Raw genomic sequence first — 27,128 nt, 5'->3', positions numbered from 1 at the left:
GGGATTACAGGCGTGAGCCACTGCACCCAGCCAGTTTTAATACATACATTTTTAACCCAATGTCTGCAAAATGTTATTTAAACATGTAATCAGTATTCAAATTACGAGGTTATTCTGTTTTTCATACAAGTCTTTGAAATCTGGTGTGTATTTTATATGTATTGCATATCTCATTTCCAACTATCCACATTACAAATGATCAACAGCCACTTGTGGTTACCTACTGGACAGCAGAGGGAGGGTATTTAAAGCTATGGGAAAGGATGAGTGGAGGAGAGTGCAGGAATGGGTCTTGCATCCTTGAACATCTAGATTTTGAATAGAAGAGGAGGAGCTGACAAATGAGACAGCAAATGAGATAGGCCAGCAAAGTGGGAGGAACACAAGGCAAGCATGGTGCCAAGGAGGCTAAAAAGGAGGGGCTGTCCCCTGCATCAATTGATAGAAGCTGAGTAAGATGACAGAGAAGTGACTAATGTATTTGGAAAGATGGAGTTATTACTCGGCAAGACAGTTTTATTAGACTGGGAGCTCCTCCACTAGAGTTGAAGAGAGAATAGATGGTGAAAGTGGAGATATGTATAGACATCTCAAAGGCAGCACCTGATCCTTGACACTCTCTCCTACGTCCTTCTCTCCCTAAATTTTGATCTCTACAGGGGGCCCAAGCTAGAAATCTGGGAGACACTCTCAAGTCCTTCCTCTCTTTCAGATCGCATAGGCTATTATTTACAGTTATTCCCATTTTACCACCTAAATAATTACCGATTGTTTCTTCTGTGTCATTCCTGCTTTTTATTGCCAGCAGGCGCTCACCATCTCTAATCGTTACGACTGCAGCATCTTCCTAGTAATCCTCAGTTTTCAGCCTCTAGCTTTGACGCCCTCAAAATTCTGTTAGTAAAGCCTGAGTGCCCCCAGAAAGCGACGATGCTGCTGTGCTGGCAGACTGAATGTTTTTTAAACACAAAGCTTGCAGTCGTGCTGCTGTGGTCGAAATCCTTGCATGGCTCTTCTTGAAACAGGTTTAGTGTTTCTACTCTTGAGTTCCTTCTCTCTCGTTCAATACAAACACGCACACAACCAGTTCTGTTTCATGCTTCTGTCTTTATTATCCCTGGTAACTGCCCCCCCGCCACCAACCCACTCAAACAAGCACCCTGACTGGCTCATTCTTACTCATTCTAGCCTGGGTTTCAACTTCAAGGAGCTTCAGCGCCCCTCACTCCCTTGCCCCGAAAGCTGGTTAAACTGTGCACCTTTTCTCCCCTTTTCAAATGCCCTTTCCAGATATTTCTGTGGAATTCAGTGCCATTTTCTGCCGCTGTTCTCACCACATTCACTCATCATGTTGAGTCTTAAAAGTACTAGAAATTCTGTCGATTTCTCCAACTGAACTCTGAAATCTTTGAGGTCAGAGGGCTTGCCTCATTCCATTTTGTATTCCCAGTACGTGACACATGGCTGGACACATCAGAAGTTGTCCAACCAAGTTTGTGGGTATTAAGAGTGGTCAAAGACGCTGGGAAGGGCAGTGCTGGGAGAAGGGCAGCGCGCGTCTTGGCGACCCCAGCGCAGGTCGAACCATTCCGGAGTCTGGTGTGGAGCCGAGAGGGAGGCCCGCACTTTTTCCCCGCGGAGCTGCGCTTAGTCTGAAATAGGTGTACGCGTCAGCGGGGCAGGAAGCGAAAAGACAGTGCGGTAATTGGTGGAAAGCTGGAAGTGGGCACCTCCGGGGCCTCAGCCACACCAACACAATCACCCAGGGAAAAGTGAACCGCACCATGCCTTCTCAGCGCTCGCTGGGTCCGGGCTCCCAGCGCTCGCGGCCGCTCACATGGGCGTGGCCCTGCGTGACCTGCCGGGACGTCACGTGAACGCCCGGAGTCATGTGACCGCCGTCTTGGTTGTGCTCTGCGGGCGCTGCTTCCTGCGGGGGATTGGGGTTGTCACCGCTTTCCTCTCTCCGTCTCCTGCGAGCGCAATGGAGGAAGAGGATGAGGAAGCGCGGGCGCTCCTGGCAGGCGGCCCTGACAAGGCCGACAGGGGTGCCCCCGCCGCCCCCGGGGCCCTGCCGGCCCTCTGCGACCCCAGTCGCCTGGCGCACCGGCTTTTGGTGCTGTTACTGATGTGCTTCCTTGGCTTCGGTGAGCCGGCCGGGTGGGTTGGGGATGATCTTTAAGGAGTTCCCGACTTTCTCTTCGAGGTAGATGGTCATCGTGGTCACTGGTGCCACGGGGCCTCAGCGCAGCTTCTGCCTTAAGCGCCTGGGCCTCCTCATTTTCCTCTTTGCGATTCCAGCCACACCTGTGGATGTTGCTAGTTACTCCGCATCCGGAACGTGGAGGTCGAGGGACTGAGCTGGGCAAGTTTTGTCGCGCTCCTTTGCTCTTCAGTAAGTCCCAGGGGCTAGCGACTCGCCCCTGAGGCCATAGATGTGAAGGTAACTCCACATTTTCAAGGTTCCTCTCTTGGCACACGTGGTCAGAGGAAATTCAGAAAGCTTTAACTGAGCCTAAACGACTTTTGTTTGTTTGGTTTTAGGTGAGACAAGGGCTTGCTCTGTCACCCAGCCCGGAGTGCAGTGCTGTGAACGTGGCTTACTGTAGCCTCCACCTCCTGGGCTCAAGCAATCCTCCCGCCTCAGCCTCCCGAGTAGCTGGGACTGCAGACCGGGCGCTACCACACCCGGCTTTATTATTATTATTATTATTTTTAGACACAGAGTCTTACAATGTCCAGCGTTTAAAAAACATAAATGATTTCGTTGGCAGTCTTTTATATATTTTTAACCCTCTTTGAGAAAATGTATGAGTGTGTCTTGCTGATAGCTTCAGTGAGTGGATATTATTCTCTTAATCTTCCACTTTGCCACTGTGAAGCAATCATATTGGACTGCACGTGTGGTAGTCTTGACAGTGGTTGGTTTCACTTATGAAATCTGATGATGTCTCTGAAAACAGTTTCTTGATAATTAGAAAAAAATTTTCCTTCCTGTGTTACGGTTTTTAATTTATTAAGCAAATATTCTAATATTAATTTGGTATGAATGTGTTTTTCAGGAGCTAGCTGGAGCCCGTGTAATCAGCAGGTTTAAGAACCTTATGGTGGATAACTATGCTACTGCTGAACATATAAGTAGACATGAAGGATGCTTTGGGCTTTGTCTAAATTTGTCATTGTCTAATGACAATTTTTTATTGTCATTAGAACCAATAGCCTCATGTACTTGTAGAGTTAGCAGAGCTATGGAGAAAACATTATCTTGTAGACTACCAAGGAATCTCAATTATTTTATCTTTAAAATAAATCTGAGTGCATGATCAGATCTCTTCCTACTTCTCTCTTTCCAATTGCCCCAAAGACATTATTTAATTTAATCCTTTAGAATTTTCAGTTTCATTTTTTTTTTTTCATTCCTAGCCCTGTATTCACTAAATTATTTGATTTGGAGTAGTTTGTAGAATTAGAGAACTTGTTTCAAATATTGGTTTTGTAAGAATGGTTACACTCCATTCCTTTGTCCTTAAGCTAACATTATTAGGAAACTGATGAGGTTGTTTGTAAAGTTTTTAGTGTACGTGTGTTTGTAAATAAGGAAATAAAATATAGATGCTTCATGAAGATGTTAACAAGATGCTTCACATCATGTGTGAAGCATGATGAAAGTAAAATAGAAAAACATTTAATTGTTGATTGTTGACTTTTTAATTCAGGTTCCCAATATTTGCTGTGTGTGAACACTACTAACTTATGGAAGTTATTTGATGTAACTTAGAAAATACTGGTGGACAAGGAAGTGGTTCAGAAATATTTCTGTAGTGTCAACCCATAGTATCACCATTTAAAATTGTAATATCAGTAGTAACTGCAACTTGAAACTTTTATATGGAAAGTATTATTACTTATAAAGTATTTGCTCTTTTCTAGGCAGCTATTTTTGCTATGATAATCCTGCTGCCCTTCAGACTCAAGTTAAACGAGTAAGTTGATTTTTCACCTTTGTTTCTTTTGTTTTCTTTAGAGCAAGTGTAGCGGTGGAGGCATTAGCAACCCTCAAGTGGCCTAATCTGAAGTGTCCACTGAATCTGTTTTGACATCTGTAGTCACCAGATCCACAGGTTGCAAGGGGTTGAACTTTATCCAGCCCATTTATTCAGATAGATGTCTGTTGAAACTCAGTTGAAGTGAGTTACCACAAATAATTCATTTATAGCACATATGTGACTTGAAATTGTTTCAGACCTTAGATAAATAATTATGTAGTATTTCCACAGTATTGTCAAAAATACGAGCAGGTTTTTGTTTGCATTTCACTCTCCCAGTGCTTAGTCAACTAAATGACAAATGATTTGCTAAGATAGCTTTTTGCCTTGTTAAATAGGTTTTAGTTGTTATTTTGTTTTTTAAATGTGGATACTGATTGCAGAGGATTGTCCATGTCAGGATTTTTAGTCTAGTTTTGTATTGTAAAAACATACTTGATATTTATAGTTTTTTGGGTATTTAGATAGTCTCTTTTCTTTGTAGGTTCTTTTAAACCTTTGCACAGGGAAAATGCATAGGTTGGCCCTTTTCATTCTAGAATGAAAGAGAAAGGAAGTAGGAGGAGCATGCTTGAGGGGATAGAGAGGGTAGGGTAGGTAGGGATAGGCTGAGATTATCCTTGTATATGTGGGCGGAGTCCCAATGCAGGTAGTATATAGAAGACATAGACAGAAGTGGCCCCTGTAGCAGTGTGTCTGATCCTGGAATCCAGGAAGCCCCTGAAATGGCATGTGAACTCAAGAAGTTCCCAGGATTCCCAGGTGTGACTGTTTTTCTGGGTCAGGGGCCATAGCTTTCATGAGATTCCCAAGGAAGTTAGTGAGACTTACAAATGGTTAAAAAAAAAACTTGCCCTTTACAGAAAGGAGAATGTAACTGCTTTCCACTTTAGATTGTCATATTTTGATTTGTTAGTTGCTAAACTTAACTGTTTCAGAAAAAATGGTTTTGTTTTCTTTTCATATAGGATATGCAAGTGAATACCACGAAATTCATGCTGCTGTATGCCTGGTATTCTTGGCCCAATGTAGTTTTGTGTTTCTTTGGTGGCTTTTTGATAGACCGAGTATTTGGAATACGGTAAGCTTGTAAAGAAACTATGGGTAAATCTTACCTGATTGTTAGAAAAATACAGAGCTAGATTAAGGTATTTCTAGAAAGAACTGAATAAAGTTCTGTATTGACTATGATAATTTGCATGAGTTTTTAGAAAACAATTTTTGTATCTCTGGAATTGGTTTTTGAAAATTGGTATTTCAGTTAAGGTCAGGACTAGAAAATGCTGATGGTATAAGGTAACTGTCAGTTATCTATAGGAAAATTATACTCACCCTGGGGAATCAGATAAACCAGGTTCTGAATCCCATCGTTGCCACTTGGTCATCTTCCTGGCTGTTCTGAGCTGTTTGCAGCTTCCTGAGCTTCGGCTCTTTCATTGCTAAAATATAGATGATTCCTGCCTCTCAAGGTGGTTATGGATTAAGTGAGAGATGGATGTACGGTATCTGGCACACAGGTAGTGTGTGCTTCTTCCAGCCCCAGTGAGATTTTCTGTTTCTGCTTTCCTTGGGGTATAAAATATTCTGTGACCACTTCTATTAGATGCTGAGGAAGGAATAACACTGTAAGCTATGCCGCTGTTCATCCTTATTATTGTGTGTATGTCGTTAGTGAAACTGAAGAGGAATATAGACTGGGAATATTTTCAGAAGGCAGAGACCAAGATGATGAAAGGTCTTCAAACCGTGTCTGGTGGATAAAGATTAAAGAAACTTTAAGAGTTTACACCTGGGGACTAACCTTTCAAATTTTTGAAGAGTTAGAATATGAAGGAAGAATTAAATTTATTTTGTTTTGTCTCGAGAGAGAATTAGCTTGAAGCTTCTGGGGAACAGATTCCTTTTAATATGAGGAGTTTGCTTGGTCAGATTGGCAGGAGATGACAAAAATTGTCTTGGGACCATAGTGAGTTTTCCAGTGCTAGAGAACATTCAGTAGAACACGGCATGGCCATTTCACAAGCATCTTGAGAGAGAGTTAAGTTTAAGAAGTATGGTTTACCCTGATGGCCTTTAAGGACTCTTCTAATACTGGCCTTTTGTTATTCTAGGGCAACATTAATTAGATGTCCAGATTGTGGGATGTTAGACTTGTATAACATGGTTGATATTTGTCCTTTTAAATATTGGTTTTAGTTATCAAGAATTATAACCACTTAAAATTACTTACTGTAAAATTCCTTGGAATCAGTCCTAAACCCTTAATGGAAATTTTATAAAGAATTTACATTTTTAAATAGTTTTGACCCTGGGAACTTCTTGAAGATTAGTTGATTAGCTTTATTTAAGCGATGATAATGATTTAAACTAATATATGCCATTGCTGAAGCCTCTGGAATCCCCTTAGAAGTCTAGACTTCTGTAGATTCGCATTTAGCCTGAGAGTTGCTGGCTTCAGAGGGAGATGAGCCCTTTATTTTTCTTTCTTTGGAGGAAATGCAGAGGGGGCAAAGAGAACCAAAATGAATTACCACTAAAGGACTTTGTGATTACGAATACTAATGTAAACAGAAATTAAGATTTTTTTTCTCTTTCTCTTTCTCATTCTCATTTTCATTCTCATTGTCATTCTTTCTTTCCCAAGCAGATGGGGCACAATCATTTTTAGCTGCTTTGTTTGCATTGGACAGGTAAGGAAGGTCAAAACATTCATTGATGATTGACAGTGACTTATAAATTCTTATCTAATTAATTCAGTTGGCAAAGATGTGTTTAATTAATACCTAGCTTAATTAAGCAGAACCCATAAATGCCCATGTGGTATGATCCATAGTCTATTTTAAGCCTTGAAATAAACGAACATTAATATTTGAACTTCACAGATTTATTAAGGAGGAATATTAAAACCATTGTAGAAGTTGAGATTTATCACGTTCCTTTTGCTTCTTTTTAATACCTTGAATTTACTTTTTCATTGATTTGACATGAACTTCTACATTATAGGTTGTTTTTGCTCTGGGTGGAATATTTAATGTGTTTTGGCTGATGGAATTTGGAAGATTTGTATTTGGGTAAGTTATGCATAATTTAATGTATCCTAATGTATTGTTGTTTTAGTGTTCATCTATGAAAGATCTTTAAAAAACATTGTCTCTTCTGGGGAATTACTTCAAATCCTTGAAACCTAGCTTCATATGCATAAGAATATTTCTTAGTTGTCATAGTTTTTCTTTAAAATATGCAACAATTTTGAGTGGTCCTAATCAACTCTGTGTGGGGTTTGAGTATTAAATTGTTCTCTCGAAATGATATTTTTCCCAGACATTTTGCCTGTTCTGTTGTATTAAAGACTATTATTTGAAACACATTTAGAAAAGTATAGACCATCGATTTCTAGGTTGGTGACTGATGGACATTTCACTCTTTCTTAGCGAGTGATGTGAGGGTCCTTTCAACCCTGTCCAAGAACTTTGCTTGAATGATCACAAAATGTGTAAGCTGACTATTTTGTGTGAATTCTTATAGACCAGTTGTTCTACCTGAATTGCATTGTCTGTTCAGTAAGCCTATTCTGAGACCAGCCTTGGGCTTGCTGCCCTTAGGGACCCAGATGACAGAACTGACTCAGTCTTAAAAGCATAACTTATTCAAGCTTTGCACAGGTATCAGGAGCATGTAGACATGGATGACATACCGCAAGAAGTACCATAAGTGAGAGAGAAGGAAGCAGAATGTATGTAAAGGTATGACAGGGATTCAGAAACACAAACGTGGTCAGAAATGGCCTTACAGATGAAGTAGGCCTTGATGGAAGTACAGGATTTGGATTAGCAGAAGAGAGGGAAAATATTTTTGGGCTAGGACAGAGTCACAAGAAATAAGACTATTTCTTAGTTGTCTTAAGACTCTTTCTTAGTCCTTAATACTGAGGTGGCCTCGGTGTAAGGATATGGAGGAGGGAAGCTCCTAACTGAAGGCGCTTGGAGGAGAATCGTAAATATTGAAACTTACTGAAGGAAAATTAAAACCCAGGAAGTAGGAGAGTGTTGAATATGGAAAGTGAATGGGGGGATTCATTGATGGAGAGCTTTGCATATTGTTCTGAAAAGTGTGAGTTTTTATGTTTTCATAAAGCACGGACCACTTTTCCCACATCTGCGTTTTATATAATATCGATGGTAATGTGGTAACCAAGATGACTCCTTTTATTGCCTGTCATGGTTATTATTGCGGTATATCATGTGACTCTAACACTTAGCAGTATAAAACTACCATTTCATTATGCTCACGGACTTTGTGGGCAGGAATTCAGACAAAGTGTAGCAAGGACAGCTTGTCTTTGCCTCCAGTGTCTGGGGCCTCAACTGGAAAGATTCATGGGAGGGTGAGAGCTGAGATCATCTGAAAGCTTATTGACTCACATGTTTGGCACCTGGACTGGGATGCCTCAAACACTGGGATTGCTGACTGGGGCACTTACATGTGGCCTTTCTTTGTGGGTTACCGTCTCACAGCATGGGGGTAGTGGCTCAGGGCTCCCAGTGCGAGGGTCAGAGTGAAAAGATGATGTCACCTTTTATAACTGATCCTTGGGATCACACTGCCTCATTTCCACCATATTCTATTAGTTGAAGTAGTCACAAGCCCACTTGGATTCAAGGGAAGGGGACAGAGACCCCATCTCTTGATAGGAGAAGTGCCATGTTAACTATAGTATTTCTTTAAAGTTGTGACTTCTGTGTTTTTTTTTTTTTTTTTTCTTCTTCTATTTTTAGGATTGGTGGAGAGTCCTTAGCAGTTGCCCAGAATACATATGCTGTGAGCTGGTTTAAAGGCAAAGAATTAAACCTGGTGTTTGGACTTCAACTTAGCATGGCTAGAATTGTAAGTTTTATGAAAAGCCTGATGAAGCGAAATGGGAAGCAAAAGATTAAATCTTATAGTTATCTTTTAAAAATCACAGGATGAAATGGATTTGTGTATGGTAAATTAGATATTAACTTTTAGGGATTTCTCTAGAACACAGCATGACATTTACCTTGAGTAAAGCATTTCTAACCTTATTTCACCTAGCAAACAGTCTAAAATGGCTGTGTACATTCATTAGTTCAAAGAATCTGAGCATAGGGAGGGATCCTGTAAGTTTTATTGTCTAATTTCTTACCCATTTTTGGCATCCCTGCTAGAACCTCTCCACATATGGCTGTCCAGGTTCTGTTTGCAATATTTCCAGGGATTGCAAGCTTGCTCTGTGATGAAGCAGCCCACCTACTTCAATGAACTTTATGAAGCATAACCTCACATAGCGATGAAACCTCCTTTTACAAGTAGATTTTACTGATGGCTCTGACTTTAGCTGCCTGTAGGTAAAGTTTACTTCCTCTGCTGTGCATCAGTGCTTTGCTCATTTGTAGATAGCTCTGAAGTTCTTGGTTATATGTGCTCGTTTCCTGTGGTTGTCTGAGCCATATGACGTGGATCTCAGCTCCCTTACTGTGGTGCTTATGCCTCTCTGAACTTATCTCAGTTAGCCAGTACTCCTGTTTGTATTTGGAACCTAGAAATGATCATGGTGTTTCAGGTTTGGTCTTAGAGGCTATGTAGGGGGAACAACATGATGGGTTTTGTTTGTCTGTGTGTTTGATTGAGACAGGGTCTCACTTTGTTGCCCAAGCTAGAGTGCAGTGGTGCTATCTCGGCTCATTGCAGCCTCGACCTCCCAGGCTTAAGTGATTTTCCCACCTCAGCCTACAGAGCAGTGGGGACTACAGATGTGCACCACCCTGCCCAGCTGATTTTTGTATTTTTTGTAGAGACAACATTATGTTTTTATTAATGTAGACTATAAGGTGTGTTGGCAGTCCCCAAATCCCATTAGGTTTTTTTCCCTCATTCCCATGAATAGAGGATTAAAAAAATTTATTTTTGCCACTAAACATCAAGTTTTCAAGCTTTGACTTTTAGTATACGTGCTGCCAAGGCGAACAGACTCTTTGACTTTTAATAAGTGTCGTGAAAATACAACATAGTCTCAGGGAATAAGAAATTCAATATAAAAATATTTTAATATAATATATGAGTATTTCTGTATTTTTATACATGTAGGTTCTTTCTGATTTTTCACTATTATAGTGCTATAGTCTAACACTCTCGCTGTGAAAGTTCTATGCATCTCTTTTAGTCTCCTTAGGCTAAGTGGCTAGGAATGGAATTATTAAGTCAGAGTATTTGTTAGGTCATCTGAGGACTGTTGAGAGATATTTCCACATTATCATTTCAGAGACATTTACATCCCCATCTGTGGGATATGAGAGGATCCCTTTTATTGTAGCATTGATAGTACAGGCTATTAATTACTTTTAAAAAATTACTTTATCACTTTGATAGGAAACAGCTAAATATTTGAATTTGTAGTTTTTTGGTAAATCTTGTGGTTTTCCAAGTTTTCTAAATTTTACCTGTAAGGATATTCCCAAAGCTTCACTACGAGTCTTGTGCAAGTCAAGATATGTTTGTGGCAGTTTGTGAACCTAGTTGTCCAACAACTTTTTAAAGAAGGAAGTGAAATCAGTTGAGCAAGACTTTCAACTGGCTTCATTTTGGTTACTAGAACATCAGGTTCTTTTCTGTGTCATTTTAAGTTAGCTATAATTCACTAAGCTGCATTCTGAGGAGCTCTAAGTTTCTCTCTTTCTCTACGTATATATTCTTTTGATGATAGAGCTGATAGGATTGCTAATGGAAAATATGTAGAGTGTGGGGGAAAACAACGGAGGCACTCAGGATGGCAGCACAGTTTTGCCTAAGCAACTGTAAGCCCTGTAACCTAGCACTTGATACTCTGCGCACCATCCCCCAAACCAGCTCCTGCTGTAGTTTTCACATCTTCAGTTAAAGGCAACTGGGTTTTGGGCATGTTGGGTTAGATGTGCCTGCCATTCGTCCAAGTGGAAATGTTGAGTAGGCAGTTGCATATATGGGTGTAGAACTCAGGGGAAAAATCTGGACAAGTGATATAAGTTCAAGAGCAAGGAAAATGCTACTTAAAATTGCAAAACTTGGTAAGTAAGATCACCGAGAGTGTGGGTGTTGAAAGAAAAGAGATGATGTCAGTTACCAAGCCCTGGGGCACTTCCCACATTTGCAGGTTGAGAAGATCGAGATGGAGCCAACAAAAGGGCTCCACTGGGATGGGTGGAAAGGCAAGGGGGAAACTACAGGCTGTGGTATCCCAAAACCCAAGAAAAGAAATCAAGGTGGAGAGGATGTCAACTGCGTGAAATGCTATTGATAGGCCAGACACTATTGAAGACTGAGAAATGGACATGCCTTCAACAATATTCTCATAGCAAATACAGTAGCAAATTTCACATGGCTGTTTCTTATAAAATACTAGCTAATGGTGTTACTCAAATGAACAACAAGGTAAACAGAGACCTACCGGAAGCTTTCTCTAATACCATCAAAAATGTAAATTCCTGGCTGGGCGCGGTAGCTCATGCCTGTAATCCCAACACTTTGGGAGGCTGAGGCGGGCGGATCACGAGGTCAGGAGATCGAGACCATCCTGGCTAACACTGTGAAACCCCGTCTCTACTAAAACTACAAAAAAAAATTAGCCGGCGTGGTGGCAGGTGCTTGGCGCCTGTAGTCCCAGCTACCGGGAGGCTGAGGCAGGAGAATGGCACGAACCCGGGAGGCAGAGCTTGCAGTGAGCCGAGATCATACTGCTGCACTCCAGCCTGGGCGACAGAGTGAGACTCCATCTCACCAAAAAAAAAAAAAAAAAAAAACAAAAAACAAGAACAAATATATACAAATATATATATATGTATATGTATGTATATATAAATTCCTCAAAGACAGGATGTTGCGTTAATAATCCTTTCATTCCAAAATACCTATTAAATTACTATTTAAAATCTCTGTTAACTATTTAAAATATCTATTAAATAAAATAACATGACCTGGCTTAGCAAGTGCCCAATAAATGTTTCTTGAAATAATGAGTTTTCAAGTAACAATAGTGAAGGAGAATTGGAAGGGTGCTGGATATCTAATCCCGAGCTAAGATATGAATAATAAGAAAAATGAGAAGTCCATTGAAGGTATATAGTATATACTAATAGTTCAGGTGTCTAAATGCAATCAAACTAAAAAGCTCAGGCAATAGAAAACTCATGGAGAGGTAAACTCAGGACCTCTGTGGTCATTCTGGAGGCTGCACAGGGAACAAGAGAAGCACAAAAAAGACGGAATCTATGTCACCCCCAGCAGCCCTATAATGGAATAGCTCTTGGCCGTTTTGATCATAAAATCATCTTACAGGGACCCTAAATACATAAATCAGATAAAAGTTGAGCAGCATTGGCTGAAACTGAGGTGGCTACCCGAGATCTGGCTCATTTCACCTCAAGATCTCCCTACCACTCTCATAATCCCTAAAGTGCCTCTAAGCCCCTGAGATTCCCTTCTAGAAACTCAGGGTAATTTATATGCAAATACATCTATGCTCTGACCACTTCCCACTGTGCCCACTGCTGACCACCTAGGGCTAGGCCCAATCATCTCTGTTCTGGATTATTGCTATAGCTCCCTAACTGGTGCCTTTGCTTTTGCCTTGTGGTCTGTTCTGAATGTAGGGTGAGTCTACCAGTATGAGTCTGTCAAAGTATCATGCCACTTCTCTACTCAAACCCCAGTGGCTTCCCATCTCACACAGGATAAAAACTGAAAGTCCTCCTGTAACTCCCCTTCCCACTGTTTCCTCACTGGGAACTCATCTCATCCTCTCCCTTCTCTGTTTGCACTGTTCCAGCCTCTGCTCTCCTTGCCATTCCTTGAACTCTCCAGGCAAGCTCCTCTTGGGGCCTGTGCAGTGGCTCTTCCTTCTTCCTGGAGTGCTCATCCCTCAGGTATCCCCACAGTTCGTTTCCTGCAAGTTTACACTCCAAAGTCACTTTCAGTTGGGAGACCTCCACTCCCAATTTTATATTCGCCTTTCCAGCTTTATTTTTTTCTTATTTTTTAAAAGTACTTGCCAATATTTAATATACTAGATATTTTACCTTTTTTTTTTTTTTTTACCAAAATAAGTTGGATTTTTTTTTTTTTTCTTTTTCTTTTTTTTTTTTTTTTTTTTTTTTCAGACGGAGTCTTGCTCTGTTGCCCAGGCTAGAGTGCAATGATGTGATACCGACTCACTGCAACCTCTGCCACCTGGGTTCAAGCAATTCTCCTGCCTCAGCCTCCTGAGTAGCTGGGATTACAGGTGCCCCGTCACCATGCCCGGCTAATTTTTGTATTTTTAGTAGAGACAGGGTTTCACCATGTTGGCCAGGCTAGTCTCAAACTCCTGACGTTGTGATCCACCCGCCTTGGCCTCCCAAAATGCTGGGATTACAGGCATGAGCCACTGTGGCCGGCCACTTTATTCTTTATTATATTCCCAATACCTGAAACAGTGACTGGCATGTAATAGGGGCTCAGTAATTGCTCAGTGAACAAATAAATGAATGAAGAATCATCTATTATAACTTTTACTGTCCTCTTTATGGACATTCAGAGGAAGATGTTTTTCCCCAGATTTCAATGCCAGGAAAAGTTGGGCTTTTTCTGTTACTGACATATTTTTGTCTTAGATATACTGGATTTTATAACTCATGTTTCACTTTTGCTTTGGCTGGTAGGAAGTTCTACATGTACTATGTTATTTTTTTATACTAGCAGTTTCTAATAAATTGACTTTTTTTTTCCTGTGGTAATTATCTGTGGCTTTATCTTGGTTTGTCAATTTTTTCTTGTAGTGTTTTTTAAGGAAATTACCTCCTGATTAATTTGGATCCTATTATACCTATTTCTGAGCCACCTGAAATCCCCCCCCTTTTTTTTTTATAAAGCAGAGGTATATATGATTGAAAACACTGTTGATTTTTTTCCCTTTTCATTTAGGGAAGTACCGTAAACATGAACCTCATGGGATGGCTGTATTCTAAGATCGAAGCTTTGTTAGGTTCTGCTGGTCACACAACCCTTGGGATCACACTTATGATTGGTGAGTGAATCCCATGTCCCACATCTCCCTTCTCCTGAAAGCTTGTCATAGGAAGTATTGTAGCAGGGAGGCAGGAACACTGGAATTTGTGTCTACTTTGGTTATAGTGTTATCTCCATGGTTCTTATGAACTCTTTGACACAACTAGAAGTAGGCTCTCATTTACCCCATTTGTATATTAATTTCCACTTTCTAAAAATGGATTTAAAATTTCTTAAAATGGATGGCCTTATTCCTTGTGTCTACTTTATTTTATTTTTATTTTTTTTGAAACAGTCTTACTCTGTTGCTCAGGGTAGAGTGCAGTGGCGCGATCTCAGCTCACTACAACCTCCACCTCCCGGAGTCAAGCAGTTCTCCTGCCTCAGCCTCCTGAGTAGCTGGAATTACAGGCTCCCGCCATCATGCCTGGCTAATTTTTGTATTTTTAGTGGAGACAGAGTTTCACCATGTTGGCCAGGCTGGTCTCGAACTCCTGACCTCAGGGGATCCGCTCACCTCGGCCTCTGAAAGTGCTGGGATTACAGGCGTGAGCCACCGCTCCCGGCCTGTTGCCTACTTTAATATTGTCATTTGCATCTCATACATATGAAGAGATTATGTATGTAAAATACTCTTTGAGAACAACCTGAGAATTTGTTCAGGTAAGATGTTAATTAAAAGTTTATAGCAGCGGTGGCTCACACCTATAATCCCAGCACTTTGGGAGGCCAAGGTGGGCAGATCACCTGAGGTTGGGAGTTCGAGACCAGCTTGATGAACACGGAGAAATCCTGTCTCTACTAAAAATACAAAAATTAGCCGGGCATGGTGGTGCATGCCTGTAATCCCAGCTACTCGAGAGGCTGAGTCAGGAGAATTGCTTCAACCCAGAAGGCAGAGGTTGGGGTGAGCTGGGATCACGCCATTGCACTCCAGCCTGGGCAACAAGAGCGAAACTCTGTCTTAAAAAAAACAAAAACAAAAACAAACAAACAAGCAAAAAACCAACCAAACCGAAAAAATGTCCATAGCACAGGGGAGAATTGTTTTCTTTTAATCAAATACTGACCTTTTCAGTCAGTGTGCCTGGAGAGCTTAGATTTTTTGGAAGTCTGATGTGATACGATATGGTTGAAAAACGACTAAGTTGGGAGTCAGGAGCCCTGGGCTCTAATGCTAGCTCTAACTAGTTCTGTCATCTTGGACAAGGAAGTTAACGTTCTGTGTCTCAGTTTTCTTTTCTGTAAAATTACAATTATTTCAACAAGACTGTATAGGTCACTACTGTCCCTAAGTTCTCTTGGCCAAGGCTCTGTGGTGCTAGTTGCTCTGTGGGTCACTGGGAAGGACATGAGGCTTTCTAGGTTTATCACTTTTGCTTTTTCTCTGGGCAGGCAGTTTGTCTAATTGAACCCCATGGTGTGCATTGGGCTGTTTGCAGGGCTCTAGAGAGACCTGTGTGATGATAGGGTGAAAGTTCTGTGCCCAAGATGTGCACATCTTTTATTCCCTTTTTCCCTGATTTTTAAATGGACACATAATTATACATATTTATGGGTATAATTTGATGTTTCCATACACAGATACATTGTATAACAATCAAATCGGAGTATATAGCATATCCATCACCTCATGCATCTATCACTTTTTTGTAGTGACTACACTCAAAACCCTCTCTTCTAGCTACTTTGTAATGTATAATCCCTTACAGTTAACCATAGTCACCCTACTGTGCAATAGAACACCAGAATTTACTCCTCCTAATTGTAACTTTGTACCCCTTGATTAATCTCTCCCTGTCCTCCTCTCTCCTATTCTCTTTTGAATAATATAATATAATATTATATATATATATATATATTCATTCCACATATGAATAGTATTTGTCTTTCTGTGTTTTATTCCTTATAATTCCTTGATCCATATAGCCTGGTAAAAAGAAGGCAGTGGAGTGGTAATCCTAAACAGGCAAGCATATTTAAAGATTCTTTCAAACTCTTTCTCTCAAATCCTTTGCCTTACTTAAAACCTCCTTTTTACTCTTAAATGTTTCTTAGTATTCCATCTAATTTCCTCCACAATGGGGAATTTTAGAGTAAGACGTTTAGAGCCAGAAAAGACCTGTGCCATCATCAAGTCAAATCCTCTTATTTAAAACTGGGGAAATTGGATCCAAGAGAGCTTATGTTCCATGTCCAAGGTGATTCAGCTCGTTAGAGCTCATGTCTACTGATGCTGACTTCAGCGAATTTTCAACCAGGCTATAGTAGGGCAGCCAATTAAAGATTCATTTATTTTATTAAGCTGCTTTTGGAAATTCTTCCTGAGAAGTGCATCATTATTCACTCTTTATCCTGATTTTCTATAGTGATATGAGATTGGTATTAGAGAGAAATGCTGATCTCACAGGAAAGAGCTTGAGAGTACTGCGCTTTGGGAGGATGGGGCACTTGGGCTGCCAGAGGGCAGGAGCGAAGGCCGTGGACTCTGGGAAAGCATCGGAAGAAAGAGAGATAGTTACAGAGCCTAACTTGGCTTCTTCATTTTTTCCCCTGGTGTCCACTGACAATTGGTGCTTAGACTGAATGAAGAAATGAGGACTAATTCAGTAGCTGCTCATCAGTTTTCTTCAGTCTGTATTCTGCATTACAGGACTAGACTAGTTTTTTCTAGTCTTTTCCTTCTTATCTTTACCTTTGGACTGTGAAATAATGCAGTAAAAGCTACTACTGTTTGCTGAGTATTTAAATGTATTCTTCCTCTTTTGTCCTGATTTAGTAATTGCGGATTTTTCTCATGTCTTTATGTGACATCCCTTTCAGTTGCTATTTTCTGCTGTTTATGTAACATACTTCCCTTTAGGAACCTTCTGTTTGGTTCTCTTTTCAAAGTCTGGTTTTGTTTTTTTTTTAAATTTAGGGGGTATAACGTGTATTCTTTCACTAATCTGTGCCTTGGCTCTTGCCTACTTGGATCAGAGAGCAGAGAGAATCCTTCACAAAGAACAAGGAAAAACAGGTAAGTCTAAATGAAAGAATGGGACTTTGGGGAATTATGGCCTTTGTGAGATTTTGCAATGAAATAAGTTCCTAATGAAGTGTTGTAAAACCAGGTGGAGTTTAAGACATGATTTTTATTTTTTATTTCCAAATTGATTTCCACTTTTCTACATTTTTAGATATATTTTCTTTTCCCCTTAAATCTTTTGGCAGAATTTACGTTCTCGATTGTACTTTGTGTATTTGCAAAATGGTTATTGTTCTTGGAAGGCAGCAGGGAAGGTAGATGCCAGTCTTAGGTTTTGCTTTTTCTTATGTTTTTGTAAGTCTTCCCAGAAATGGAAAGATTTTTTTTTAAACTGAATTGCAAAGATTAACTACAGGATTTTAAAAAATAATCTTGACTATAGATAAAAGCTCCTTAGGTATGCAAAATTATGCTGATAGTGTCTTCCCTTTCTTCTCTAAGGTGAAGTTATTAAATTAACTGATGTAAAGGACTTCTCCTTACCCCTGTGGCTCATATTTATCATCTGTGTCTGCTATTATGTCGCTGTGTTCCCTTTTATTGGACTTGGGAAGTGAGTATTCTCTATGTTTCCATTATTTCTTGTCTAAATTATCATGAGAGTTCAATCACATAAATGTAGTTGTTAAAGCAGTAAATCTTGCTTCTCTGGTTATAGTTTATATTTTCATAGGAATTACTTTAGATCCTGGGATATACATATGTTTTCTTTTAGCTTAAGGTTTAGTATTGGTTTTATACTTTTATTATTCTTTTGAAGAAATACCTGTATTACTCCGCTGTTCTGCTGCTAATAAAAAACTGCCTGAGATTGGGTAATTTATAAAGGAAAGAGGTTTAATTGACTCACAGTTCCATAGAGCTGGGCAGGCCTCAGGAAACTTATAACCATGGCGGAAAGGGAAGCAAACACGTCCTTCTTCACATGGTGGCAGGAGAGAGGAATCAGTGCCAGCAGGGGAAATGCCAGATGCTTATAAAATCATGAAGTCTCGTGAGAACTCACCATCACGAGAACAGCTTGGGGGAACCACCACCATGATTCAGTTACTTCCCACAGGATCCCTTCCATGACACCTGGGGATTATGGGGATTACAATTCAAGATGAGCTTTGGATGGGGACACAGCCAAACCATTTTAATACTTAATAATTTTTGATTCATAATATTGATTTGTTTTAATAGTTGATTTTAGACTAGTATTCTTTTTTATTCCCTCTTTATTCCTTGGTTAAAAGGCTCTTACTGAGAATGGAGACTGTTTATTGGTGTACTGTGACTGGGAACATCTCCATTTATTAGGGCTGTAATTCTGCCAGACTTAAATTCTGGGTCCAAAGCAAATTCTTCTTTGCTTTATCTTCTACTCTCTCCTTTTGCATTGGCATCTGCTTAAGCAGAGCAATGTGAGTATGTTTGTGCAAGTGTATGGTTTGTACCCTTTAAGGTCAGGCTGTCCTTTTAAATAATTTGAGACAAGAACCCTATTTATTATTTAGCAGAGAATCCATTCAGTACTGCTTTTAAGCAGTAGTATATTTGGTTTTCTGAAAATGTGTGTGTATTGCTTGCTGCATATCAGAGAAGGAAAAAAACAAGCATCATATTTTATTTAGTCGGTAAACATTAATGTAAATACTGAAGTTTAGCAGATTGCCTGAAGGCAAATATAAATAAGGTGGGAAAATAATATCAAGAAAAAAGCTAATTAAACTTGAGTTACTTTTATTCAACTCTTTATTTTTTGAAAACAGAGTATTTCTCTCTAATGTGCTAATTTCTCTGTCTTTTTAATTTTAGAGTTTTCTTTACAGAGAAATTTGGATTTTCTTCCCAGGCAGCAAGTGCAATTAACAGGTATTTTAAAATTAATTTTGTAAGTGCCTATTGCATGTGAAGTGTGGGTCTTTATAACCAAATGTTATAAGAAGCAAAAAAGATGTATGTGACCTCACATTTTTTAAGTGTGAAACTGGGACTACATTGGGACTTGAATCCTGAGTGGCCATGTTTACATTAGTGGAAAACCAAAGAAATCTTGGACTGCTTTTTATAATTTTTGATGAGCATTTTGTAAGAATGTTAAATAAGTTAGGATTTGCTTTGCCTGATATTTTCAGGACTTTCTTGAAACTGATGTTTGGCTGTGTTGCATTTCATGAAATGTCTTATGTGTTCTCTGGGCAGTGTTGTATATGTCATATCAGCTCCCATGTCCCCAGTATTTGGGCTCCTGGTGGATAAAACAGGGAAGAACATCATCTGGGTTCTTTGCGCAGTAGCAGCCACTCTTGTGTCCCACATGATGCTGGCCTTTACGATGTGGAATCCTTGGATTGCTATGGTAACGTCTGTGTTAGCATGTGGTGGGGTCAGGGCTTCAGCAAGGAGTCTGTCATGTTCATCTAAGTAGGCACGCTCAGCAAATTCAGATGACAAGGCCTATGATAGTGGGGAAATGACGACTTGATGCCAATTCCTACAAAATAATTATTTTTTAAAGTATAATTATGAATTATTAACATATAAAGTGTCTTTTAATTTCATTTGGTTTATTTAACCAGTTAACTTCAGTGCTGAAAGAGAATTTGAAATAAAGTAGCCTTATAAAAGCCAGAATGCTTATTAGTCCCATTTGTTTTTCTAAAATAAGTGACTTAAAAGAAGGCATTCCATCATAGATGGCAAAAAACCAAAAATCTGTTGGACCAGTAACTCTTCTTTTTCTTTGACTTGCTTAGTAGGTTAAAAATGGTAATGAATTCAAGTTTTTGTTATTGTTCCTCAAAATGTCATTTTTAAGACCCGAGGCTCTAGTGCTGTGTTTCCTACCTGTTAATAAAGGAATATCTGGAACATAAATATATGTGCAGTGGGTGGGAATTCTGTAGAAGTGTTCAACAGATACAGTACAGACTACTAGAAGTAGAGATGCTACAGCAGGGGGTTTGCATATTTAACATCTTGGTAGAGATTGTGAAACTTTCTCCAATAACTTTCTACCCATTTATAACTTTAGTAATACACAAATGTGACTTTTTTAGTATTCTTTCTAGTATTGGGCATTGTCATTGTTTTAATCTTTGCCAATCTGATAGGTGTAAGTGATACTTATTTAAGTTTAAATCACAATATTTCTTTTTTAATGGAAGAAATAATCAGCATAAGGTGAGGTTTACCAAGCATTGTTGGTGATTACTGGGTATTGGTGACTCAGAGGCAGGATGATGGACTGTTGGCATAATATTGCCTTGATTGCCTAATCTGTAACTCCTAATAAATACTGGAAAATTAGCTTGCCTGAAACATTGGTAAAAACTTTTTAAAAATTACCTTTATTTTCTTACTTGGTCCTTGACTGCATCTTGGGCCCCAGCCAGTTATATATGCATATAATATGATGACAAATGAAAGTGGTTAAGACAGCGTGTATCTTGTCACTAGAGGGATACTCTTAGGGCAGAGACTTTTTTGTATATTTTGAATTTGAATTTTAGCTTAATCACAACAAAATTTGCTTGAGTATTTATATGTTAACTACTCTGTCACTTTTGCTAATCTGTATTAAAAGAAGATCACCTTTTGGTTAATGTAAGACCATGACTTTTTTCTGCGTTGCTTTCTATAGTGTCTTCTGGGACTCTCCTATTCATTGCTTGCCTGTGCATTGTGGCCAATGGTGGCATTTGTAGTTCCTGAACATCAGCTGGGAACTGCATATGGCTTGTAAGTGTTTACATTGTGGATCGTGTATGTGTCTCTTTGCTGTGTCAATTTAATTGTCATATAAAACTCCAGATCTGAATCTAGAGATAACTGGAAAAGTCAGTAAATCTATTTAAGATACTGTTGTGGCCACAAAAGACCCTCCAGCAAGAGGGCTGGAGTAAGCTAACCCAGAAGAGGTCCTTCCTGACATTACGATCTCCCTGCCTGTTTATGTGAGGCTTCTTAGTGAGAAGCTGAGTCCAGTCCCTGGCACAGAAAGGCAAAAGAGGGAAACCGCACCTGTGGTTGGTATTCACATGGTCCTTCTTTCATTCAGCACAGAGGTGTTGAATCTACATTGTACTTAATGAGGCAAGCTCCCTTACCTTTAAGCAGTCTAGTAGTGGAAAAAAACCAATCCAAAATCTAATCAAGTCATCCCTGGTGGAAAACATCTCTGAACACAAACAGTATATGGTTGACAGATACTAATATTTATAGTGAAGTGTTAGCCTATGTGTGAAGCCTTTTGAAAATGCAATGTGTCTTTATATTTTTCCATTGTAGCATGCAGTCCATTCAGAATCTTGGGTTGGCCATCATTTCCATCATTGCTGGTATGATACTGGATTCTCGCGGGTATTTGTTTTTAGAAGTGTTCTTCATTGCCTGTGTTTCTTGTGAGTATTCTGTGTGACAACGTTTTGTTTCTTTTACTACATAACAGAATGTTCTTATTTTTACTTAGGCATATCTCCCAGATTTGCCTAATTCTCGCCTGTGTGTTAGAATTTCATAGCTGGTGACTTTCTAGCCCTCTGAAGATTCACAGGCATTTTTCAGGAGATTCCTATCCTGAAAGGCAGTGATGGAGTTGGTTTCATATTCTCTTTTAACTATTTACAGTTTTAAAAAAAAACAAAACATTTTCCCACTTAAGTGGAACAATTTGAAGAGTCCTGAGTATATCCCTAGTGTGACTATGTGGAAACATTGGTGTGATTTAGGTGTGAGTGCTCATGGTTATTCATTAGGCAGTTTTAAGTGACTTTTATTTTTACTCCGTAATTTAGTTTTTACCTGTAATTTCATTGGTTTGAAATATGAAGCATTAGGAAACTTGAAAGAAATATAAAAATAAATTAGCGTTTCTCCATAGATAATCTTTAGGATACATGTAAATTGTGTTTATCTGAAAAGAAAATTCTCCTTAACACATCAAGATGTCTTTTTATACTTCAATATTGTGCTTAAAATGACAAACCACAGTGATGATTTTATCAAACTTTGTTTTTATTTACAGGGAGTAAAGACTATCCATACCTGAAGTGTGGTATTTGCAGATAATTGCTTATGAGTTGCCTTGAGTGCATTTTGTTATCTCATAAATAAATGTGCTTGTTTTAGAAACAAGGACATCAAGTTTTAAAAATAAATGTTTAAAAAAGTGAGTCATATAAGAATTTCAAACATTAGGTCATAAAATGTTTTTTGTCTATTTTTGATGCGGCAGCATATGGTTAAATGTCAGTCCACAGTTCAACACGTATTCAGGTCTCAAAGCAAACACTGTGCCATTTGATTATGTTTTTCTGTTATTTTATTTTATTATCATTACTTTTTTAGAGACAGGATTTGTCCCTGTGGTCCAGACTGGAATGCAGTGGAGCAATCACAGCTCACTGTAACTTTGAACTGCGGGGTTCAAGTGATCCTCCCACCTCAGCCTCCATACTAGCTAAGACTACAGGTGTGCACCACCATGCTTGGCTAGTTTTTAAATTTTCTGTGAAGATGCTGTCTCACTGCGTTGCCCAGACTGGACTTGAACTCCTGGCCTCAAGTGCTCCTCCTGCCTTTGGGATTACAGGCATGAGCCAAAATAATAAAATAATAGGCCTGCCGTATTATTGTAAAGTAAATTAAACAGTGTTCTTCACTTATTAAGGGAAAAAGCCAAGGGAAAACTTGAATTTTGAGGTCTTGATTGGCTATGGGCTTCTGGGAGTCTAATGATCACATTTTAATGTTTGGTTACTTAAAATTTGTAAAATGGACCTGGCGTTTTCAGACCGAAAGCCCCCAAAAGACTACTTTTTGGCTTCCTCTAAAATGATAAGCAATGAGGGGCTGGCAGGAGTTTTTGGTAAGTCCATGAAAGAATCAGCACTGAGAAAGGGAGAGGAAAGAGGGGCAGGGCTGGGCTGTGGCTGGATCGGCTCCCTTTTTTGTAGAGTCCTCAACTTCCTTGTTTCTGGCCCTGCCACTCCTGGGCTGAGTAGCCCTTGGAGAAAATGGTGTGTAACTTGTTTTTTGTGCTTTTGGAAAATAAAATAATGGGAATAATATTTTTATTTTAAATACCAATTGATAAAGGTTTGGTTGTGTCTAAGCTTTACTTTGTGATTTTGATTACATAGGAATCATTGAGAAGAAATACTTATTTTAAGGGCCCCATGTTTTTTCGCTCCTAGTGTCACTTTTATCTGTGGTCTTACTCTATTTGGTGAATCGTGCCCAGGGTAAGTAGAAGATCTGATATTTGCTTCTTAAACTGCAGTGGATCATCTTGTGGGGTCTCTGGGTTGTCTGCCTCTTTGGGGGCCAGTGCTTTAGTTCATGCAGTAGTGACTTTCTGTTTATAATGATGGAAACACATTTGATTATATAATATATAACTATGTTTTCTGGGCCTTCATATGTATTAAAATTGCTGTCATTTTGTTAATTTTCTAGCCAGATCGGTTTCTTATAATATAAAATCTTAGATGTTATTTTTATATTAACATAAAGAAATATAACATTTAAAAAGGAACCTAAAGCCCCTCTGTGTTATTGTCTTACATTAAAAAAAATCAGAATAAGCAAATTTATAGCTATAATTTACATTTTAAGGTTCAAGATGTTTGGTTTAGAATTAGAAATTGCAGATTTTTTTTTTGTTTTGCTAATTCATACTGTATGTATTAGTGCATTTTGTTGTTGTTGTTCTTTATAAGATTTTGATGCTGTCCTTAGTAATTTTTCTAACTGCTTGCTCCTAAAGAGTATTATATGTTTAGTAGAATATAATATACATGCTGTGTAAATAATTTTAGGTCATTTCCTTTTTTTAAAACATTTTTTTTTCTTTTCTTTCGTTTTTTTTGATAGAACCTCACTCTGTCACCCAGGCTGGAGTGCAGTGGTATGATCACAGCTCACTGCAGCCTCAACCTCCCAGGCTCAAGTGATCCTCCCACTTTTGCCTCCCAAATAGCTGGGACTATAGGTGTGTGCCACCACACCCAGTTACTTTTAAATTTTTTGTAGATATGGGGTCCCTCTATGTTCCCCAGGCTGGTTTCAAACTCCTGAGCTCAAGCAATCCTCCTGCCTCAGCCTGGGATTTACAGGCGTGAGCCACCACACCTGTTCATTTCCTTTAATTTCTCTTAATTTTCACTGTTATTGAATATTAATACAATGTCCTTATTAACAACACCTGAAGCAATACATAAGTCCAAACTCAAAAAAAGTGCTTAAATTAAGGGGTGATTATTTATATCACACAAGAATTTCATTTTTTCCCTTTGGGAAGGTTCTAGTAGATAAACCATTTCTTTTTCATTGTCGATAACTTTTTCTGTTACTTAAAATACAGTGTATCTATGCAAATGGTTGCATGTATGTGTGTATGGTTGAAATTTACTTATAATACATACATGGAAAAGATTCTGTTTATTTGTATTTTAGGTGGGAACCTCAATTATTCTGCAAGACAAAGGGAAGAAATAAAATTTTCCCATACTGAGTAAGTGTTAAAAGGGTGAAAAGTTGTCTTTATTTTTGAAATCTTAAATATAAGCATTTCATTTCAAGGTTTGGGTTTTGAAGTTTTTTTTGATTCTCACGCCTGTTGTCCAGGCTGGAGTGTAGTGGCATTATCACAGTTCACTGAAGCCTCAACTTCCTAGGCTCAGGCAATCCTCCCATCTCAGCCTCCCAAGTAGCTGGGACTGCAGGTATGTGCCACCATGTCTGGCTAATTTTTTGTATTTTTAGTAGAGATGGGGTTTTGCCATGTTGCCCAGGCTGGTCTAGAACTCCTGGGCTCAAGCTATCTGCCTACATTGGCCTCCCAAAGTGCTGGGATTACAGATGTGAGCCACCGCGCCTGGCCTGGGGTTTGAACTTCTAAGAGATTAGTCTTTCTTGAGTTTTGAGAGCTAACTATTATGTGTGGAACTATTATAACAACATTCTTGTTTCCTTCAGAAAATTTAAAAGTGGATATTAAGGCTTAAAACGAAGGAAAAAAATAATTGGGTTTAAGTTGCTTTCTGTAAGACAGAGAGAGAGAGAGAGATCAATCGATTGATCGATCGATCTATAGTACTTGTAATTTATTGGAGGAAAGTCCATCATCCTGAGGTCCTGGACTGGGCTTACCCTTCCATTCTCTCAGATATTTTCTTTTTCTTAAGTAGTTGATATTTTTTCATCATCTTCTGGTACCAATATGTGGTTCTGTGTTCACTGACTCATTTGGAAGAGATTTAAGTATGTAGTGTGGTGTTTAAGTTAACTTATTTCTTTTTCTAAAAGTGTATACTGAAACATAATAGTGATTCTGTTTCCTGTTATCTCTAATATTTTTAGACATTGAAGTTTTTATGATTTTAAATATTTGTGAATATGTATACCATGTGATTGTAAGTTTTGTGACTTTTGACTAGGTTAACATCTGGTAGAATAGTCTGTTATTTTTTTGAGATGGGGTGGTTTTGGCCATATTAAATTCACTTTTAATAAATACATCTTAAAATAATCAGAAGTATGAGTTTTGAATATCTTCATGATAGTCATAGTATGTTAAAAGTTTGGAAACAGCATAAATGTCTTAGAGTAGGGAAAATGGTTAAATGTATCATGACAGATCCATGTAATATGTTGTTAAAATCATGTTTTAGAAGGATTTTTAATGTCATAGATGCTTAACATGCTGTATGTTAAGTAAACAAAAGATAAAAATGCAAATATAATATCCTAATTTTATTCAAGAAAAAGTATGCTGTCACATGCTTGTTTTAAACCCAAATACTTATGTATAATAGAGAAGATACTGCTAGAAATAACCTTATATTAATTGAAACCTCAGAATATTAATTAAAAGCAGAATATTTTTCAGATTTTCTACATTGATCTTTTGTGACTTTTAGAATCAAGAAGAGTTAAAAAATTATTCAGAAAAAAATGTGTAGCTTAGTATCTATGCTATTACATGTCTTGTAATGCTTGGTTTTCATTTTATAAGGCAGATGAGTTTCATGTTTTTTTCTTCCTCTTTTTATAATTTATTGCATTATGTTTTGCAGATGAGAAGTTTAAATGAATGTGTCATGAGAATGGGCTTAACACATCATTGGTTTGAAAACCTCCATTTTAAAAAATTTACAGTTTAGTTACTAGAAAAAATAGTGGACTGGAAAGTTATATTTATATCCAAATATACCTATTTCAAAGTGTATTTGTGAGGCCTGTTTTAGCCTGTGTCTTTTGTATTGTGTGTTGCTGAAGAATTCTACTTTTAGTAGGCTAATCAACAATGAAAGGGTTAGAAAATTGCTGTGGAACATCCAGGTGAACTTCAGGAAGGACAGTGAAAAATGGAAAACATCAGAGCTTCTGCTGAGATAATCTTCATTAGGTATATATCTTAGGGATACAGCCTTGTTTTTATCTTATAGCAGGAAAAACACTTTTGAGGGGAGTAGAAGGACTGTGTTACACAAAATAAACAATGGCATTGTCCTACGCCTTCCTTTTAGTGGTAGGGCATAATGCTAGGGAATATGTGAAGATGTTTTTATGAAGTCTCTTTCTGATCATGACCAGTAGCTTGCGCTCTACTCTGTAGTTATGTGGATTGCTGAGCAATGACCCTTTTCAATTTCTTATTTCTGTGTTACTGAGCACGACGTAATTAGGGACGTAATTTTATAGCATAAACTTTCTGTACAGTTTTTCTTATAGTCTAATAACTAAAAAGTGACCTTCAAATTATGATAATTGCCTATGTACATGGATAAATTAAAACACTGCACATGGAGTACTTGATGTCTTCTTTTGATTTTAAAAAATACAAAAACACTGATTTTAACTTTTATTCATGCAGAAGATTGCCTAGAAGAAAACCCAAGTTAGAATAAAGAGAACTTGCCCAATTACAGTCATTGAAAGATTATGGGGGTAGCTTTTTCTCCAGAGTAGAACTTTAAGTAACATTTGTGGTTTTTTTCTATTAAATAGAATATGAGTATGAAGCTTCT

At 38.5% G+C, this 27,128-nt stretch overlaps 1 protein-coding gene across 2 annotated transcripts; it reads left to right on the top strand.

Moving 5' to 3' along the window:
• Positions 1–1,764: 1,764 nt before the first annotated feature.
• MFSD1 (major facilitator superfamily domain containing 1) lies at positions 1,765–26,911 on the top strand. Of its 2 annotated transcripts, XM_031935272.1 has the most exons (17): positions 2,024–2,147; positions 2,302–2,443; positions 3,931–3,983; positions 5,015–5,127; positions 6,694–6,736; positions 7,050–7,117; positions 8,822–8,930; positions 13,998–14,100; positions 17,002–17,100; positions 17,551–17,662; positions 18,910–18,966; positions 19,297–19,453; positions 20,738–20,835; positions 21,385–21,497; positions 23,292–23,339; positions 24,553–24,610; positions 26,175–26,903. In XM_031935272.1, the coding sequence occupies exons 4-17, from the start codon at positions 5,018–5,020 to the stop codon at positions 26,176–26,178; spliced, it is 1,179 nt and encodes a 392-aa protein (XP_031791132.1). In that variant the 5' UTR covers positions 2,024–2,147; positions 2,302–2,443; positions 3,931–3,983; positions 5,015–5,017; the 3' UTR covers positions 26,179–26,903. The 2 variants fall into 2 exon arrangements, with proteins under 2 accessions (XP_023079109.1, XP_031791132.1); XM_023223341.3 differs by lacking the exon at positions 2,302–2,443 and having other exon boundaries at positions 1,765–2,147; positions 26,175–26,911.
• Positions 26,912–27,128: the final 217 nt, after the last annotated feature.

Source organism: Piliocolobus tephrosceles, chromosome 2 (genome assembly GCF_002776525.5).
Source record: "Piliocolobus tephrosceles isolate RC106 chromosome 2, ASM277652v3, whole genome shotgun sequence".
In the NCBI taxonomy this organism is placed as follows: Eukaryota; Metazoa; Chordata; class Mammalia; order Primates; family Cercopithecidae; genus Piliocolobus; species Piliocolobus tephrosceles.
The sequence above is the reverse complement of the archived record's forward strand: the minus strand, read 5'-3'. Positions and strand labels throughout refer to the sequence as shown.

Coding starts and splice junctions, on each gene's coding strand:
- MFSD1 (XM_023223341.3), top strand. CDS start 1,838: ATGGGCGTGGCCCTGCGTGACCTGCCGGGACGTCACGTGAACGCCCGG. Junction 14,101..17,001: donor TGGGATCACACTTATGATTG/GTGAGTGAATCC, acceptor TTTTAAATTTAG/GGGGTATAACGTGTATTCTT. Junction 20,836..21,384: donor CTGGGAACTGCATATGGCTT/GTAAGTGTTTAC, acceptor TTTCCATTGTAG/CATGCAGTCCATTCAGAATC.